This window comes from Etheostoma spectabile, chromosome 8 (assembly GCF_008692095.1).
Source record: "Etheostoma spectabile isolate EspeVRDwgs_2016 chromosome 8, UIUC_Espe_1.0, whole genome shotgun sequence".
In the NCBI taxonomy this organism is placed as follows: Eukaryota; Metazoa; Chordata; class Actinopteri; order Perciformes; family Percidae; genus Etheostoma; species Etheostoma spectabile.
The window spans coordinates 30,301,962-30,322,043 of record NC_045740.1 but is presented as its reverse complement, the minus strand read 5'-3'; the positions used below and the strand labels follow the sequence as shown (position 1 = coordinate 30,322,043).

At 43.1% G+C, this 20,082-nt stretch overlaps 1 protein-coding gene across 5 annotated transcripts in view; it reads left to right on the top strand.

Moving 5' to 3' along the window:
• Positions 1-14,410, top strand: part of LOC116693412 (glucocorticoid-induced transcript 1 protein) — a 71,476-nt gene extending 57,066 nt beyond the window's left edge. The window contains exons 2-8 of one of the 5 annotated variants that reach the window (XM_032522372.1): positions 356-507; positions 2,789-2,878; positions 7,771-7,923; positions 10,461-10,610; positions 10,873-11,107; positions 13,175-13,295; positions 13,374-14,410. In XM_032522372.1, the coding sequence (XP_032378263.1) occupies positions 356-507; positions 2,789-2,878; positions 7,771-7,923; positions 10,461-10,610; positions 10,873-11,107; positions 13,175-13,295; positions 13,374-13,689 (1,217 nt within the window). In that variant the 3' untranslated portion in view covers positions 13,690-14,410. Of the gene's footprint in view, positions 1-355; positions 508-2,788; positions 2,879-7,770; positions 7,924-10,457; positions 10,611-10,872; positions 11,108-13,174; positions 13,296-13,373 lie in introns of all 5 variants that reach the window. The other 4 variants (XM_032522374.1, XM_032522371.1, XM_032522373.1 and 1 more) reach the window with 4 other exon arrangements.
• Positions 14,411-20,082: the final 5,672 nt, after the last annotated feature.

The window sequence follows — 20,082 nt, the reverse complement described above, 5'->3', positions numbered from 1 at the left end:
ATGTGTCCAAAGGTTGATAAGTTTAAGGGGGCCGAATACTTTCGCAAGGCACTGTATACACTGGGACAGGTGAAGACGATTACACACAGGTGACACACATTAGGGAAGGGAGGCTAATCACACAGATGGGAAGGAAGACGTATAAGACAAGTGACCTGAAACAGAGACAGACAGTAAGTTAACAAAATAAAACAGGAAGTCAGGGAAACTAACATAACATGAACTAAGAGCGGGAACTGGATGTGACACTAACCTGGGTAGGTAGTGTACAGGGGGTTTACAGAGCTTTTATGCCTGTTTGAAATTTACATTGAGCTAATGTTGCACTCTATTTGTGGTCTTTTTCTCTGTGCAGTTAGAAGGACAAAATCTCAGCAGGTGCGGAGCTTGGGGGCCATTTGGCGGTCTCCCTCCCAGGGCACCCTTACCGGACCCTACCTCACTGGGCAGTGGCCTCGTGACACCCATGTGCAATACCCATCTTGTATGAAAGATAAATCCACACAGGTAAGCAAAACCCCCATGCCCATTTTCCTTCCATGTGCTGTATACTGTCCCCTACCGAGATGAAGTCATGTGGCATTTTGTAGTAATAAGGTGAGGATTTATATATCATCTGCATAGAGACTGATCTTATGATGTGTGTTGGGTGTTTGGATTCCTTTTATGTAGATGTTCTGATGAATGGCTGCTGCTAAGGGATTGATGAAAATGGTGAGCTAGCTCACCTGGTAGAGTGTGCATCCATACATAGATGTTAATTTCTCTTCCCCCTCTTTCCCCTTTTCATATCCGAGGTGTTCTATCAATTGAAGGCGGAAAGCCCAAAATATAATCTTTAAAAAAGAAAATGGCAAATAGAGAGAATCTTTCCCAAGGCCCCCCTGTGCAGTGTGAAGCTTTGTGATGTGTGTCCATTGGTGATGACAGTGGCTGAGGGTGAAGTCTACAGATTCTTGACCTAGTTAATAAATGATTCCCCAAAGAGAAATATTTCTAATGTGGTAAAGAGAATTTTCCAGTTCACCCTGTCAAAGGCCTTTTCTGTATCTATGATGGTTCCTGCTTGTTGTAGTAAGGCATTAAAAAAAAGTAAATGCATATGTGTGTTACCGGTTGAGTGTTTATCTTTTGATAAAGCCGGTTTTGGATGAGTTATGGATTGATCTTCTTCACCATCTCCAGCTTCAGCCTGAGTGAGGACTGTACTATGAATGAACTACAATATATTTTGAGGACAGCAAAGAAGATTTATGATATTATTCACAGGCCAGACTGAATCACCTCACATGGGCCTTGTGTCTGTCTGTGTGGGCGTACTGTATCTACTTCAATGTTGGCTCTGACTATAAAATATTGGTATGATTTTATTTCTTATAGTTATGTTTTGTCATGTCTGACCTTAAAGTGGGCCCACACCTTCCTGCCCTGGGATCCTCTCATGCTGTTCAACCTCAGATGTGTCTCTCCCCCCCACACACACACTCACACACAGGTCTTCACATCCTGTTTCTTCCAGGTTGTGTGACATTTACCACCTACGTATCTGTGGGACTTCCAAAAGCCAGACGACCTCTTTGCTCTGATCTTACAGTTTATTATTAACTATTGAAGTGATACAAAGGCATGATTGTGAGAGTGCACGTGTGGTGCAGCTGTTTGTTAATGCGGAGATGTCTTCATCTCTTACTCCAGCCTGCTGACTTTTATAGTCCATCAGTCATCAACCTGCCTGTAGTGTCAGCTCTAAATCAGCCCCCAATACTGAAGACATTACATAAGACACAATGTTTCTTGAGGTCCTTCCTCAAGACAATGTTACATTTTTTTCAATTAAAAAAAAAGGAATGTCCCCAAAACATTTTGTGGGACATTGTGGGTCTCTTTGTGGGTTGTTGTGTCACTTTGTAGTCACGTTGTGTCTCTTTTTGGTCATTTGTGTTTTCTTTGGGGTTGTTTTGGGTCTTTCCCTCTTCATCCTCCCCAAGACAGAGGAGAGGAATACAGAATAATGGGGACATTCTGTAGTAACTGACTTGCTGCTGAAAATAAACAAATGGCCCTTTGAGTTGGACACATTAAGTAAGCGCGTGTGTGTGTGTGTGTGTGTGTGTGTGTGTGTGTGTGTGTGTGTGTGTGTGTGTGTGTGTGTGTGTGTGTGTGTGTGTGTGTGTGTGTGTGTGTGTGTGTGTGTGTGTGTGTGTGTGTGTGTGTGTGTGTGTGTGTGTGAGACACACCTTTCAGAGTTCTTCAGAGTTCATTGTAGTCCTCTGCTCTCTCACTGTGTCGCAGAGCCCAGCTCAGCTTTCACTGAGGTGTGTGTGTGTGTGTGTGTGTGTGTACATGTGAGTCTGCCCATGCTGCCTCTATGAATTTGTCACATTGATAATCCATTGCTGGAAAAGCCAAAGCTTTTGTTGGAAAGACTAGAGCATATAATAGATAACACTCAAAAAACTTAAAGAGAAAACTTAAAGCTAAAGAGTCCGATTACAGTCAATAGATCTGAGAAAATTCTTTTTAGTTAGTTGATGCTTTCTTGCTGTTTTTGGGGCTTTTTGCTGTTTTTATCACTTGTTTTTGCTGCATTTCACATTCATTCAGCTAAGGTGCTGCCAAAAATGACAAAAATGTGCCGCACCTAGACTTATGATGGCAAGGAAAACTCTGATTGTATTGTTGTCCAAAGGTGCAATTTAATACTGTATTGTGATAACACTTGGGATTCACACCCCTACTCAGATCCAGTTATGCTCATAGTAATGTGTAGCTGTAATGTTCTTTTCAGACTCCTGGATGTTGGAGTGAGGAAACGAGAGAGAAGAGGAGCACCCACCAGCGCTCTGCGTCCTGGGGCAGCGCCGACCAGCTCAAAGAGGCAGGACACTAACATGAAGACAGATACAATCACATTTCAGTCAAACCTTTGGTTTGATGCATGTACATATGCCCAACGAGGAGCCATAGGAATATGCCATTAAGTACTGCCATGGATACCAACGTGTGCATTGAGCATTAATGTCTCCCTGCATGCTTGGTACGCGCGCACCATCTACGGTGGTCCGTGCACGGTGTTGCACTCAAGTATACCTGACGCTTTACGCTTGAGTTTCCTCAGGCAGCTTTTTTCAACTGCAACTCGTTTTAAACATATAGCATGTTCAATTCAATTTTATTTATAGTATCAAATCATAGCAACAGTTACCTCTAAAATTACAGATAGAGTAGGTCTAGACCACACTCTATAATATATAAAGTCCCAACAATTCTATTAATTCCCCCAAGAGCAAGCAGTGTGTGACAGTGCAACCATGCGCAGTTGCGAGGAGAAACTCCGTTTTTGGAAGAAACCTGGGACAGACCCAGTCTCTCGGTAGACGGTGTCTGCCGGTGCCGGTTGAGGGGGTGATGAACAGTGGCAATAACAATCACAGCAAAGACAATAGAACAATGACTAAAAAATGGTAGTAGTAGTTCATGTCATAGCAAGGCGCTGCAGGACATTACAGGGTTAGTAGGCTAGTTGGTCTCATCCTCATGTTAAACGCAACAAGTAAGGTAAAAGGAGACAGGGGAATTAATGTTGGCCTGCTAAGTTAGCCTTAGCAACAAGCCCTGTTATCTAAGCTGTTCATAACACATGACACTCTTGATTAAACGTGGTAAATTCTGTCAGACCTACCAAAGTTTTGTACATGGCAGGAGTGTGAAACCGTAGTGAATGACTTAATGCTATAACACACGTTTGGTGTATATGGTGCTGATGGTTTACAGCAGCGACAGACGGCCTCTAAAAGCTGCACCTGGCGTGGCACTACCTGCCCCTCTCAGCTCCACCCTACTGATACGCCACCGCAGCAGGGAGCTGGCAGATAACGCTGTCTTACTCTTAACTACCCACTTCCCCCTGTTTGCAATGACCATAACCCCGCTGCAATTTATGGTCAGCCAAGTCCCAGCTGGCTCCTCTCCGCCTCCTGCAGCAAAGGAAACAATGAGGGCCAGCCCGGATGACAGCTCAGCCCTCACTAATGTGTGCACAGGCACGTTACTGAGTTACAGGGCTGCAGAGAAGCAGCACTGACACAGATTCCACAGATGTCAATAAACAAACTATAAGGATGAAGAGGAGAGGGGACAGACCTGAGCAGTGCAGCTGCTTAAAACATCCACAGAAATATTAGCATTGATATTAGTGTGCACAATCCGATTTACCTGCTTAATCCAGTGTGTATCTGAATCACAGTATGCGAGTAGGTGTGTCTGTCTTTGGTCAAACCACACTTTGTCTTAGTCATAGCAAACACTAACTTTAGTTGTCAAGGTTAGGGTTGTTCTGTCATAGTTGGGTTAAACCTGATGTTGAAATAGTAACACCGAATGGCTCTTTTGGGTATGCTAATGCTAGTCGGAACACGAATACCACTCCTGTCTAATAGTGCGTTTGATTTACCTCAGAGGTCAAAAACCGGAGTTGGGAATGCCATCACACCTGAGTGGACCGCATTCCATTAAGCTAAGTAAGAGTCCATTATGGGGTTAGATTTAGCCAGGTTAGCCATGGTTACCAATACCAGTTGATAACAACGCATTTTTTTTGTACATACAAACTCTGTAGCAACATGTGCACAGATAGAAGTTGGGCTGTACTTTGTGTATGATTGATTCAATGATACTCAAATAAGGCAAAAGTGCTAATAAACGGTATATTACTACAGCTTTCACTACTGTTGGTGCACGGAGCAGCCATGTTTGATTTTGTGGTTGGCTTACTGTGAGTATTGTGAGGTTCTCCGACTTTCCAACTCTGAAAAATGACTTTAGGGGCCGTGTTTCAGAGCACAAATGGAACGAATTGTCGGTTCTGTCATAGTTGTGTTAAAACTGATGTTGAAATAGTAACACTGAGTACACCAGTGATTCAAAAAGTGGGATCCGGGGTCCTTTTAGTTGCAACTTTCTGATTTTTAGCAGAACCTATTTGTGTGTTTAGCTAATCCATAGTGTTGCTATGTAAAATATTGAGCTGCAGTGTAATGTCAGAGCTCCAACACTGTGTGTTATATGGAGTGTGTGTTGCGGAAAACCTGAGAAGTGCATTGCCCAAGTGAAAAGGAAGACCAGAACGGGCAGGACTGCGCTGTGTAACTGGTTCAGTGGCCCAAATTTAGGGATCACATAACAGCCAGTTTCAGACAGAGCATGCATTGATAAGCCCTGCATGCGTTGTGTTGCTACAGTCAAGAAGGCCAATGTCACAACTGTGTGAAGGAAGGAACATGTATGGACATGTCCAAAAGGGCTGGGAATCAAACACACACACACACACACACACACACACACACACCACGGTGTGTGTGTGTGTGTGTGTGTGTGTACATACATACAGATGTAAGGTTTTTGTTGATGTTGAGGTGATGTACTGGCATAGACTGTATATGTGTAGTGGGAACAGTGACATCTGGTGGAAATGTATTGTCAAAGGAATGCATCTCCATTTTGTAGCTCTACTTCCTATTGAGAAAAAAAGAGGACGACAATCAGGACGCCCTTGCAAAGCAGACATTTTGATTTGTCAACTAATAACATTATGAATTGCTGCAATGCATTTCATAGTTGCTGTAGTCTCGCATTGCCAGTTCCATCTCCACAGCCCGGTGGAGTAAGGTCTGGCTACACCCCACGTACATAAGAGGATAGGGGATAGCTTTTCTGTTTGACAAACAAGATAGAAGCACAGGAGGACACAACAAAGTAACCTCCCAAAGACAAGGAAAAACAACCATAGACTAACAAATAAGTAGCTAAATAAAAAGAAAATCTTGCAACAGAGTATATTTGTTAAACCTTTATTCATCATTGAGGCACGGTCCTCACATACAATGTCATCGACTTATTACAAACACAAATACAGAACATCAACACAGAAAGTACAATCATAAAAAATAAAAACATTCAATAAAACATTCAGAATTTGAATAAGATTTTGATAAATAAATTGGGATAATAGGGATGCAAAGAAGATACAATTATCTAAAGCAGTTACAGCAGGTTTACAACCAAATTTTAAATTGTTCAAAAGGCACAATTGAGTTGATTTTAAGAAAGTTCTGTAATTTGTTCCAGGAGTTTGGATCTAAAACTAAAGGCATTTTTTCAAGTTTAGCGCAAGCTTGTGGAACATGACGTAAAAGCCAGTCAGCAGAGCGAGTCTGATAATGTCCCTCTGAGTAACAGAAAAGTTGTGTAACCTAAGATGGCAGTTTTCCAATAAGAGATACCAGTGTCTTTCTTGGAAAAAAAACACAAAACACTTCCATATAAAATACAATGATTTGTACCATGGGCATGACTGGTTTTGAATCTTAAGGCAGAGTGATCGACCGAGTCCAGAGATTTAAGAGAGGGAGATGATGCATGTCTATACATTTATAGACCTCATCATAGTCTAGACTAAGACATGACACATGAAAAACAGCTTCATCAACCCTTTTTTTTACAAAACATGGGGAAGATGCTTTTTTTCTGTGAGTCTGCATACAAGATTATCAATGTGAAATTTGAAGAAGAGCTTTTCATCAATCCAGATGCAAAGATATTTATATTCTGTGACCCTCTCAACCGGAGGTGCGTTCATAGTGGAATGTTAAGGTTAGAAAAATCTATAGCTCTAGCTCTGAAAACAGCATGAACTTTGTTTTATCAGCATTTAGGCTTAAGTCTTTAAGAGCCTCTTGCAGATTATTAATTGGCAGTTTTTAATTGCTAGATGAACAGAATCAGCAACATGATACAGCACTATGTCATCCGCATACAGATGTGCATTTACCAAAACTGAGATTATATTATTGATATAGATTAGCGCTGCGCGATATTTTGTTTCATCGTCTATATAGCGATGTGCGCATGTGAGATAGTCGCATCCCAACGCTACAACTTTTTTGCTGCTTGATAGAAAAGTAAAGTTTCACCAGTTCTCCTTTTACATGATTGTTATCGGCCAACCCTTCCCCTTTGAGACAGGTAGCCATGTGGGCAACGTGTGGATGTGACATAACTTTAGTCCAACGTGGTTTGTTATGGGAACGGATGCAACCTCTGCAAAAGCAGATGCATGTGTCTATATTTATACACACTCAAACCCACATGAAAAACATGGACAAACACAGGTCCAAATGAAATAGAGTAAAAGAATAAAAGGTTTCCTTTCTAAAAACATAAAACAAGTTGACACTAGTCACCAAGTGAAAATCTACAGTGCATCAGGGATCAAGGAAAAGCTGCTTTTGATAGATAGGACAAAAATGGTTGCCACATTTCGTCCCAGGTTGCAGAGTTGAGAGAGCCATTGTATCGTACTTTCTCCATATTTAACAAGTTGGATATCTCTGCTAGCCAGGTCTTAAAAAGAGGAAACATCCTTGTTTTTCCAAAATGTTAAAATATTTCGTTTTCCCAATTTCGTAAATCATATCGCAATCACAGTATCACTCAAAACAATTGCAATTAATATTTTCCTCATACGGTGCAGCCCTACTTCCCGGACCACTGTCTTTACATTCTCAGTATAAAAGAGGCAGTATTTTTGATAGCTGGAGCAGCAGTTGCTAGCACTGTTGCAGAGATCACACAGCCGCATGACTGTGAACATAACGACGTCTGATGCTGCAGGAAACATTTTTATTGTAGCGCTCTGTATGGACCTTCCTGCTAAATGTTTATGGGTCTCTCTGTCTTCTGTCTTCTGTCTCTTCTGTTTGATGCCGGCAGATTGCGAAGCTCCGGCATCAGCTCCATCGCAGTAAACAAGGGGGACGCCACAGTAAAGACAAGGAGCAACTGTCCCCCCTGCAGTGCAACACCATCACCTACACCGCCCTCACCAGCACTACCAACCACACCTCTACAGCCAGCCACGTTCAGGTACTCTTATTCAAAAATACTGATTTGGAAACATTGCAAAATACACCCATAGTGGAAGACATGTATCTGTAGAAAGTAGCATTAATTTAAGGGAGTCTGGTATGTGTGCAGTGGGGGGGGGGTGCGAAGCCATGACCTGTCCTCTAGAGGACATAGCCACACCACCGCCTCTCAGTGGATTGTTGTCAGGATGATTATCACAGAAGCCTGGCTGAACACACCAACCAGACGCCAGCTAGGAGCTAGCAGCTAGCAGCCAGCAGCTACTGTTTTTTGGAAGGGGAATACACTTCAAGATCCCCAAATGCTATATGGAGCCGGCGTTAGAGGAGGGTCTGGCGAAGCTTTGACATGTGATGTGCTTTCTTTTTAGAAAACAAATTGTTTTAAGACATTTTTCTCATGTTGTATTGTCTCTAGAAGTGGATTATTCAACAATACTCAATACTATCGAATCACAATACTTCTTCAATCGCAATAAATTAAATTGCAATACAACTCCAATCGGCACCCATGTATTGGGAAATAATCAAATAAGGATAAAAGCATACCGTCCCAGCCCTAGAGTGCAGTAGTCTCACAAATGGGGGGGCGGGGAGTTTTTGGCTTTGCCATTGCAATTATGAAAGAGTAGAATAATGAGATGACATGCTATCAATGGGTATATCTGGATTAGCATTTTGTCAGATAGTCTGGTTCCGGTCCAGGGAGGGGGGAACTAATTCCAACTCTGGTGCGGACAAAACAACCGAACTTCTTGAAAACGGAGGTCTCTGTTAACTAGAGTTCAGTTCACTTAAGGTTAGAATGATGCAAGTTTTTATAGCCTAAAACTTTTGCCTAAGTGGTATTAAAAAGGTCTTAAAAAGTCTAAAATTGTGGAAACCTGGGGGTAACCTTGGATTCCTGCCTGTGGCCCTTTTCTGCATGTTGTCTTTCCCCCTCTCTCCCCTCTTTCCTGTCTTAAAAAGAGAAATAAATCAGCGTGCCTGTCTGAATCTTGTCAGGCTTGGCCCCTGCTCTCTGGCTCAGACAGAAACATACAGCCTGAGCTGTCACTCCCATGTAGAGCTGGAACAATTCCAAATGTTGCTGTACAATTAATTGCAATCAACAATATAATCTCTTTGTCTTTAAGTCCCCATACGGACCAAAGTACGGAGTGTGGACTGGTAGCTGGAGAGGTGCCAGTTCACCTCCTGGGCACTGCCAAGGTGCTCTTGAGCAAAGCACCCAACCCCGCTCAGGGCACCTGCTCAGCAGTTGCAGCCCCCCCACGCTAACAGCTCTCCATGAGTGCATATATAGGACCTGAGCATGTGTGTGTATTTCAGGTCTGTGTGTAGTGTGTAATAACAAAGTGTAAATTGTAATTTCCTCATAGGGAATCAGTAAAGAGTGTACATTATTATTTCACTCAACAAATCTTTTGGTTCTATCACTTTCATGTGACCTAGATAATATAAAAACACTGTGTACTTGTGTTTTTATATTATATATCTATGAAGTAAAAAACGCCTCTTGATAATCATAAAACATGTATTCTAACTGTGCCCCCCTGTCATTTTTGGGGTAAAGTTACAATAACTAACAGTTGAAATAATAATTATAAATACATAGTCCTCTGAGAGGAAAAAAAAGGTGAAGAGTGGTGATGGTTATTTAATCAGCGGGTTTGTCAGGCAGGTTAGCTCAACAGTCCAACCAACCATTACTTATGTAATTACAATTTGGCATATCTAAACAAAATCAGCAATTACCATCAATAGTCATACTGCCTAGCAAATTTGCTAATTAGCCATTGCGGTTAATAGAAGAAACCATGTTTCTTTAAAAAGAGAGCACAATAAGACCGTATGTAGCAGTTGTCCCAGGCCTAAAGTACTTCCATGACTCCCGCAAGGAAATTGAATTTCCAGCAGCAGATTTCACACTAGCATCTTTTTCCGACACATTTAAAGGGGAAACAACCTAATAGGCAGGGTTGTCGACTGTAGAGACTGGAAGCGAGAAGGCCCTAAAACTCTTAATCAGTCAACTGTGATAATCCACTAGTAACTTCCGAAATGTGTTTTATAACTAGAATACGATAAAAACCAGGTGCCGCTGGATATTCCACCGCATTTCACCGGACATTTCATGTTCAGCCGGACACCGCCCATGACGACTTGGATTGGTTTAATGAAATGCCAATAAACCAAAACATGTTTTTGTCAAACCAGAATACTGTGAGGACTAGCCAGACCTAGACTAGTCTAGCAATGGGAGACTAGTGTAGTATCCAGTGTATTGCATGGAATGGGTGCATTCCATGGTCTTAACACAACATGGGAATAATAGGACAAGATTCAATTGGAGATGTTTGAATCCATTGTCATTTGCTTTATTACAACCCCTTACTCATACATACGTTCTACAGTGGATTTACTGCTGTGCTAACAACACCTCACATTATATGCTGGCAACAGTTCATATACAAAAAGCTTTGGCTAGGTGGAAAGGAATCACACCCTGTATCTGTGTGTGTTCTGCAGCAGTTTTCCATGTCGAAGTCCGCCCAGATGCCGCTGTCCAACATCACAGTGCCAAAGCCTTCCATCTCCAGGGTGCCCAGCAGCATGGAGGGCATCAACCACGAGCTGGAGAAGGTCTTCATCAAAGACAACGGAGAGAAGGAGGAGCTCAAGGTGGGGCTCGGCTTCATTTCAATTCATACGTTTGTTAACCCAGAGTATCAGTAAACCTGTGCTCTCTTTTTAAATTGATTCTTTTCCCTGGAATCTATTTTCTTTGACCAATGATTCAGATAAGTATTTCAGATATTATTTTATTTATCAAAACCGAGCGAAAGCAGAAAATCCATGTTATATAAGTAGTTATTAGGATTGTCTCCTGATATATTGTATCTAGAAGTGTATTATTCATGAATCCTGTTCCTGCGCCGTGCTGTCTGTCTCCTGTCGGACTCTGCAGTCCCTGGAGGTTCCCGATGGGCGGCGGGCACCCTTCCCTCCCCAGCAGCGCAGCAGCAGCACCCGCAGCGTGGACACCCAGACCCCCTCAGCCCCGGGCCGGTCCAGCAGCTGCTCCAGTCTGTCGCCCTGCCCCTCCCCGGCCTGCCCGCCAGGATCACACGACGGCAGTCCTTACTCCACAGAGGATCTACTGTACGACCGGGATAAAGGTACACAACATCCTTTCAGCCCTTTTTCCAAAAAAGACAATATTCAGACTAAGCTGTTTACATGGCTAATGAGAGAAAATATATATATTCTTTTGGGCATGCATCTCTACTGCAGTTAGTCAGTTTGTGTACAAGCCGTAAACAGGCAAGAGGCAGTCAACTGTCACAAACTACTATAACAAATCCGGATATTGAATGCACTGCTTACAAATGAAAAATAAAAAATGCTTTTAAAACCTGAAAAATACTGCCATATCCCATATGTCTTAATAAGAAAATAATAAAAGAAACAATGCTACATTTGGAAAAAGGCCTTATTCAGAATACCCAAACTAGATGGGCTGTTTACATGGCCCGAATCAAATTTGGAATATTGTCATATTTGAAAAAATGGGGGAATATTAGTGTGCATGTAAAAATATTCTTTGACATGATGGGTAAGTAAATGGGTCACTGGGTTCATGTGGTGAGACCAGTCCAGTTACAACCACATGTTTCTGGTGGATTCCTGGAAAAAAGCAATTTTAGAAAGAGATGCATTAACGTAAATCAAGTTTAGACTGAACATTTAGTTTGATATTTTTACTTTTATAGCCTATATTCTATGAGCAGGTGACACATTGTTAGCTTCATTTCAAAGAATGTGTGTCTTCTACAGGGCTGAAGGCAGGCTAAGTTGGGTTAGTTGGTTACTTTTGCTGCTAAAAAGATGGACTTCTTATAATTAGTGCTCACACTATGATGAGTGACAGTACAATGTCCTGACTAATCGGCTGTCAATTTGGCTCCTCTTGCCACAGCGGTTTTATTAGGTGACATATTATTGTAGCTAATGTGCACAGAATATCAATATTTGAAATATAAGTTTGGTCATATTGTAAACAGTATGTTTCTCCTTGTCAACAATTCCCATATGCAGACCAAACCAACAATGAATGTATCCTACTGACAAGTATTGTGTGTGTATCAAAGCCTGGGGCATCTTCTTCGTCTGTGACACATGTTGACCATACATGGTCCAGCCATAAACTGTTGTAGGCCCATGTATGTCCTGAGTAGAAACCAATAGGCTTAGTGCTGAGTACCACAGACAGGTTAGGAAAGTATTGACAGACGGACTAACACATTGTTGGTTTTGGTCTCTTTGTGGAATTTGTTTGTCCACAGCAATTACTAAACAACAGATCAAGTGTGGGTTGTTACTAGGGTGATTACAATTCTCCAAATCCACGTTTCTGTTCAATTTTTGATTTAAAGATTTTTTTTCCCAACTGGGACACCAATGCCTCAAAAAGAACCACTAGATGGCAGAAGGGTACTTTGCAACAACAATTTGACTTTCTCAAAATTAACAAACTGCACCATTACGTTAACAAGGTGCACCTGAATGCACCATGGAGTCCCATTGCAGTAGGCTTGGGGGATCTCTAATATTTTCACATCATCCAATCGTGGATACTAGAGATCGCCGATAGGGGATCTGATCGTCAGTCTGGTACATTGAACTCGTAATTGGACATAACATATTATGGATATATGAAGCGGTTTTTCACTTTCATCAATGAAACCAGCTACACCGGCTCGGCTGGCCGGCCTCCTGACTGGCTGACGTGCTGCCATGCTTCTGTGTGAAAGCAGCTTGCTTCGGTAACTCGACACAGTTTATTTTTGTCGGCTTATTATCTACTTTAAATTTAAACTTAAACTAGTTCACTTAAGCACTCATAGCAATCTCCCTTTAGCAACATTCTCGCTAATGCTACAGTTGTTCACCAGTGTTAGCTCAGTTAGCTCCTTTAGTTCAGACTCTGGCAGCAGCCATGGGGTCTGGGATAGTCAAGCTGCTACCGGTAAGCTAACGATACCCCGTGTCTCTGGCTGCATGCTGTGAGCTGGTAAGCTGTGCTGTGTTGTTGTTTTTATTTGAACCAGAAGCTCATTTTGATCAATTTTCAATAAAATCTGTGTAACCCCTGGTGCATCTACTTTACAATATCGACAAGTGGTGGACATAAAAAATGCTTCAGAAGTGGTAGAATAATTTGCCTTGTATCTCTGTGTTCCCAGACAGTGGAAGCAGCTCGCCGCTGCCTAAGTTTGCCTCTTCGCCCAAACCCAACAACAGCTACATGTTCAAGCGAGAGCCGCCAGAGGGCTGTGAGAAGATTAAAGCTTTCGAGGAGATGAGGTATGGAGTGTTTGATACTTCCTCTCTGCTGCCTTTAGGAATGTGTGCCCCTCACTGACACGGCATGTTTCTCTGCAGCTCAAGGCAGTCCACGACGGCGTCGGTCCCCCTCTTCTCCTGCCCCGACAAAAACAAAGTCAACTTCATCCCGACGGGCTCGGCCTTCTGCCCCGTCAAACTCCCCGCCTCCCTGCACCTCATCCCGGCCTCGGAGCCAGAGGAGGACGAGGACAACGCGGAGGCGGCCTCCAGCTCGGATACCCAAGGGGCCACATCGCTCTACGGGGCCTCCACTCAGGTCTCGGCGAGCACCAGCACAGACGACCCCCCGGAGCAGCCCGGCTGGCCCTCAGAGACTGCAGAGCCCCAGACAGACAGCCCGGCCATCAGCTAGACCTGAGCAGAGCTGGCCTCTGACTCCGGGGAGCCACACATGCGACCGCCAACCATCACCACTGTCCCACCAACACCTCCCTCTGCTCTGCCAGGGGGGGCCTCCGTCTCTCTGTGCTGACCCCCCTCCCCCCCTTCTATCTCTGCATGACGTAGCAACAATGTCCCGAATAACCGCAGCCTCGCCACAAAGACTCGCCACCTTAATGTTCTGTCCTGTGTTATGTCTGAGCTGGTGCAGATGGTTACAGGTTATCATATGCAGGCATCGAAGATACGGAGCGCGATGGATGGGGGGGGGGCATGCGTTTTAAACTGGTAGTATGTTTCTGATTAAATTATGTGTTGTGTTCTGTTTCAACATTCACAGTACGAATAAGCTCTCTAAACATATATCCACATATATATCTCTATGAAAAGAAAGAAAAATGCTTGTTTTAAAAACAAAGAAAATGCAAAAAAAAACCTGTATTGCCGTGTTATGTATGTAACAGGGAAAACAGCTGTACTATTCAGGATTCTGTTTACACTATCCAGGTCACATAGTTAAACCCTGTCTAAAAAATGCTAATAGAAAAATCATTTGGGCAAAGAGAAAAGACAAAATGGCCTCAAATTGGTTGCACAGTGTCTGCATTTGGCCTCGCTTCAGGTATTTCACAATCAGAGTCTATACTCAGGTAATTTGGAATGTATGTCCATACAAATATCTGCAGAACAGATTCATTTCTTCCTGGTTTTCTCATTCCCATAGCTGACTGTGGAAGGTAAAGGGTTGAAGTAGTGGACATCCCGTCATGGTTACCCTCTCTGACTGGTGGTGGGATACTCTACCGACCACACACACTGTGACTGATGGCGCGTGTGTGTGTGTGTGCATGTGTGTGTGTGTGTGTTTTGATAGAAGCGTGCTGGACAGAGACTTGGATGATGTCTGATATTTAAGCCTGCAGACAGTGTTGATTGGCTCTCCTGAGCCTGTTGACGGGGCCTGCAGCGCCGTCACCATGGAAGTACAATCAAACTGAAGCATTTGGTTCCTTCGAGGTGCAGATTGGAGGTATAGTTGGACAAACATTTTTCTGAGATTGAAATCTTATCTTATTTGATGAGTTAAACCTCAGTTTTCTTAGCCAAAGACACTGTTTTCTTGTGCAACTTAGCCTGACTAACTTAAGACTATAGAGCCAGAGTGATACTGGAATTTCTGAGGCTAATATCAATATGTGTGAGTTTTGAAAGCAATATATTGGCCAATATTTGTTTTTTGCTGAGAATCCCTTGAAGAAGTCTGACAGATAAGTACAGAGCAGGACATTTCCTGTTGAAAAGATCTCTTCCATCGCCCATTCAGCCCTAATAGTAATGGCATAACTTTGGGTTGGGGGGGGGGGATCCCCACACTTCTAGGGAGGCCCTCTGAAATGTCAGCATGTATAAAATAAGGTGAAAAAACCAGAAAAAAAGCAACAAAAAACATTGAAAAAAGCGACAAAAACAAATTTAATTTCTATTGCTCTTGTGTTAGCCCCTTTTAGTTCATTGTTTTGGTTTTATGTATGAACTAGTTAATAAGGTAACTAATATGTTAATGTTATGTTTTCAGCTTGCTCTGCTGCCCCCTACTGGCCAAAAGATCAGTTAATGCAGCTTTAAAAAGCAGACACTGCCTGATAAAAGAATAAGAAAAGAACATTACAAATCTGAGTAGGAAGTCAACATTAGGACAGTTTTGCATAATAAGTGCTAGCAGCAAATTTCTGTCAGTACCAGGGAAGTATTGAGGTTGGAGACCCAGTTCTAGCCACTGGATTTGCACAAGCTTAAAATGAACTATAGCCATACATGATGAATGTTTGCACAACTTTTTAACTCCAATCTGCATATCCAAACTTAGACTGTTCTGATAATCCGGATCATTTCTATTCCATTAAATGCATTCCATGAGATTTTAGTAGCCAAGAAATAAATAGACTCACGATGATTCATTCCTAAAATATCTCTCAGCCTTTGAATCGCTGTGAGAGACTAGCTACTGTACTGAGAGATGTTTGCTTTGCAGTCGGTCGCGCCTTCAAAAGGATCACGCTGGCCTGCCTCCCTCTCACTGTCTGTCTGTTATTACTGTGTTGTTGTAGGCACCCTAATGCTCCCCACAAGCAACACAACCTGAACATCTCATGTATCCTCTCTAGAACAAGCATCACTATGCCCAAGTGTAAATGATCCACAACTTTCATTTGCAAGAGTGTAAAACATAACCCACATTTATTTTGACATCTGGTGTGTTTGAGGAATCCGTGCATTGATGCTCCTTTCTTATTTTGTATATATGTGGCTTTTAAAGAGGCTCACTGCAATGTTGTGGTTTTCTTAAGACATGTCAGCACCTTACCAAGAGCTATGGCTTTCCCAATGTCCCACCTATACTCGGCATTGGTAAACTAGATGTGTGCAATAACAGGAAAAAATAACTGTGTTGTCCGTTCTTTGACACAAAAAGCATTGCATTCCTTTGGTTTTGAGCATGGGGGCTGGATCAGCAAGTAGTTTGTTGCTAAAGCCATCAACTGATACAAAACCAGCACTGAGAGTGACCAGAGCACATCACTGGCAGGTCAGAGTGTTCACCAACTCACTACATGACACCCCTTGTGTAACCTGGAGTGTCAAAGTTCATGCACAATGGCAATAAAAAAAAATAAAAAACTCTTGGTTGTTTTGTCCACGTTTTAGTGTGTACGTCAGTGACGGGAGAGTCTGTGAGCATCACTACACGGTCTCTGTACACGTTAACAGCTGCTGGACCAGACACAGACTCATGGAGCTAAACCACATTCTTCCATCTCTATCTGGGAAAAAGACCTCAATCTTCATTTCTAAGATTTAAAGCGTTCACTAAAATTTGAACATATAAACTAAAGTGACTAAAGTGAATGGGACTAAATGTCCTCTGGTCTATTAAGGACTAAAGTTAACATAAAGGTCCTCTGGTCTATTAAGGACTAAAGTTAACATAAAGGTCCTCTGGTCTATTAAGGACTAAAGTTAACATAAAGGTCCTCTGGTCTATTAAGGACTAAAGTTAACATAAAGGTCCTCTGGTCTATTAAGGACTAAAGTTAACATAAAGGTCCTCTGGTCTATTAAGGAACGGAATTAAATTAAATGCTGTTGGAATATCTTCCTTAAATTTAGCTATAGCACTGTCTGATAGGCATCTAGTGTAGAAGCGTTTATTTACTTTAGTATGGTAGTAAGCATGTATTTAATAAAGTTATTAGAGAATGGTCTGATAATAAAGGATTCTGCAGAAATACTATTAAACCTTCAGTTTGGATGCCATATGTCCGCACAAACAGTGACTGGTCTTATGCACTCTGACTGAAACCAGCTGAATCTAGTAGTGGGTTGAAAACAATATGGTTGGCAACGTCCACATGGATATTAAAATCACCTACAATAAGTATTTTGTCTGATTTAAGGACTACACCTAAATTAAAAACAAAGAGAATTAAGATAAAACTTCAGAATCTGGTCCTGGAGCTCAGTTAATAACCACAAATGTAATTTGGCTGTAATGTTTTCCATGCTGGATGTTGAAGATTAATAACAAGGCTTTCAAACGAGTTATCATTTTGTCTAGGTTTAGGAATATTTACAAACTTGAATCAAAGATGGTTGCCCCCCCCCCCCTTGTCCTGAGCCTCTATGAATTAGAGTATTATTCTGTCTGGGGGGAGGGCTTCATTTAGACTAACATGTTCTTCATGGCCCAGCCATGTTCAGTAAGACACAACAGATCAGTTAGATTATCTGATATCAGACAGAGATCTAATATTTAATAGTCCACATCTAATTTTCCTATTCTGTTCTATCATTGCAGTAGTAGCTTTAATTCCAATTAGGTTGTTAAGTACAGTCCCTCTTTTGTTTACCTTGATTTAACCAATCTGAGTTGGGGGGGGGGGCACAACTTGTCACCATGTGTCTAGTACTGGAACCCAGAAGCAGACCAGGACAAGGTAAGTTGGAATAACAAGGGGAGAATTTTATTGTAGTATGAATATGGAATGTGGTAAGTCCCTATTCTTGGCATGTGGTAATAGGCAGGCTGAGGGTTTGTGCAGATCCCAGAATGCATCTGTAGTTGTCGGCCAGGCAGGTGTGAGTTTCTATCCAGGGGGTCAACTGGAACAGAGGAACAGGAGGCAGGTTAGGGACCGGCAGAAAGACTTTCAAAAACTAGAGACATGATACAAGAGCTCCACATACTGGTTAGGCTACCGGTCCACAGGGAACGGGGGTCAGGTCACGGCTTGTATGGAGCAGGGGGGTCATCAGGACCGGGGGGGAGGGGGCGATCACAGATACCAGCAGGTGTGTGTAGTAGGAGAATCGGCAGGGATGTGTTCAGGAAACTCAGGACAAACAGACTTCAGGTTAGTGCAAAATCAAAACAGGATCAAGATGATGGAGCCATCCCAGAAGAGACTCAGGCATATCAATAGACCAAAACTACATGGAAATCATAGGATTTAATGATTATTGCTATAAAAAAAGTAAACTGATAACTGATCTTTACCAAATAATGCAGACTTCTCTCCTACCAGATAGACCTTCAGTGGCATGAGGAAACCCATGACAACCTCCGACTGGTAGGAGTTGCGGGGGGGGGTCAGTTGGACTCCACCTGTCCCTGTCTCCAGGTGCAGGTTTGTCTTTGGGGTTTCCTCCCCCAGCCACTGTACCCCCCCGAGTTAACCCACGAGGCTGTTGGGTTTCATTCTTCCTCCTTCCCAGCCGTTGTGTTGGGACACCACCATCCTCCACCTGCGCCCCCGTTGGGTCTTCACTATTACCCATAGCTGGGCTATTTACCCTAGCTGGGGCTTTTACCCATAACTGGGGCTATTTACCCATAGCTGGACAGTGTTGACGGGCATCAGGGCGTTTCACTCACCGATGGACCTGCATGCCGCGTCTCTGGGGCCCACTGCTGCTCCGAGATCCTGTCATCTTAGCCTGAACCACAAGGCCAGTTCCCATTGTGTGCCACGAGGAGCGTGTACCTTCTTGGCAGTGGAGAGGCTGTGTACCGGCGGAGGAGGCGACACACACTCGCCTCCTCTTTTAGTCCCTAAAACAGGGCTGTCCGGTGGCAGTAGCTGGAATTACATGTAGCATGTAGCTTACAGTAGCATGTACAACTCTACTACTCCAACACTACTGCACTGACGCATCACACGCCCTTGTGCAAACACACACACACACCACACACACCACACACACAACGAACAGACATGCACACAGACACACGCAACAAACACATGTCCCCCACACACACATAGACTAACACAACAACACAGAAAAACGAGAGCATAACATGCACCATTCACAGATACCACACACAACACAGACAACACAGACAGAGACCCACCACAAACAACCAAAAAACACAAGACAGACACACCACACAAACTACAAAAGACACACACACAGACACACACACACACATCACTAGACAGACAACACACACCACCCTAAGATACGACTACGACCAGCACACAATAGTACAAGCACACAGCAAAACACACAAACACACAACACCCACACACAAAGACCAAACACAACACAACACGAGAGTGTACCCACTCAAACACACACACCACCACACAAACAAACTCATAGAGACAGACACACTACAGACCCACACACACAAACACACAGAACACAAGACAGACACCACACACACACCACAGATCAAGAGAGACACACCCACCACACACACACACACCGAACAAACACATATAACCCCACACACACACACACCATAACTAACATACACAACCACAGATCAAATATACATGCATAACACACACACACAATCACACACGTACAATCAAATCAAACACTTTCCTCACCATGAAAAGCCTCCGTAACCACTTCTTACCTCCTGCCTCGCTTTTCATCACCTGGCTCTGCAAGATACTCCAGCTGGGACCTAGAGTCCTGCGAGGTCTCGCTGTCCTCTCCCACTCCTCTCCTTCTCCTCTGATTCAATGTTCACATCCGGCTTTGTCTGGTGGCCTGAAAGGAGGGATGACTTGTCTCCTAAAATACGTCTTCCACTCGGAATGACGTGGCTCCTACTTCTCGCAGCCTGTTTCAACTTTTCTCATGAGCATCACATTGAGGTCAATCTTATGTTCTGGTTCATGCATCTCCGCTTTGCTCTGTGTGAAGCCAGGGATCTTTCCAGTGTTGTCTTTCCCTCCTCCTGTTCTCCGAGAGCTTCCTTCATCTGGCTCAGTTTATCCTTTAGCTCGTGAGCTCGAGCCCGCTCCATCTCCAGACAGCTCTCCAACTCCAACTCCACGTTGGTCTGACTTAC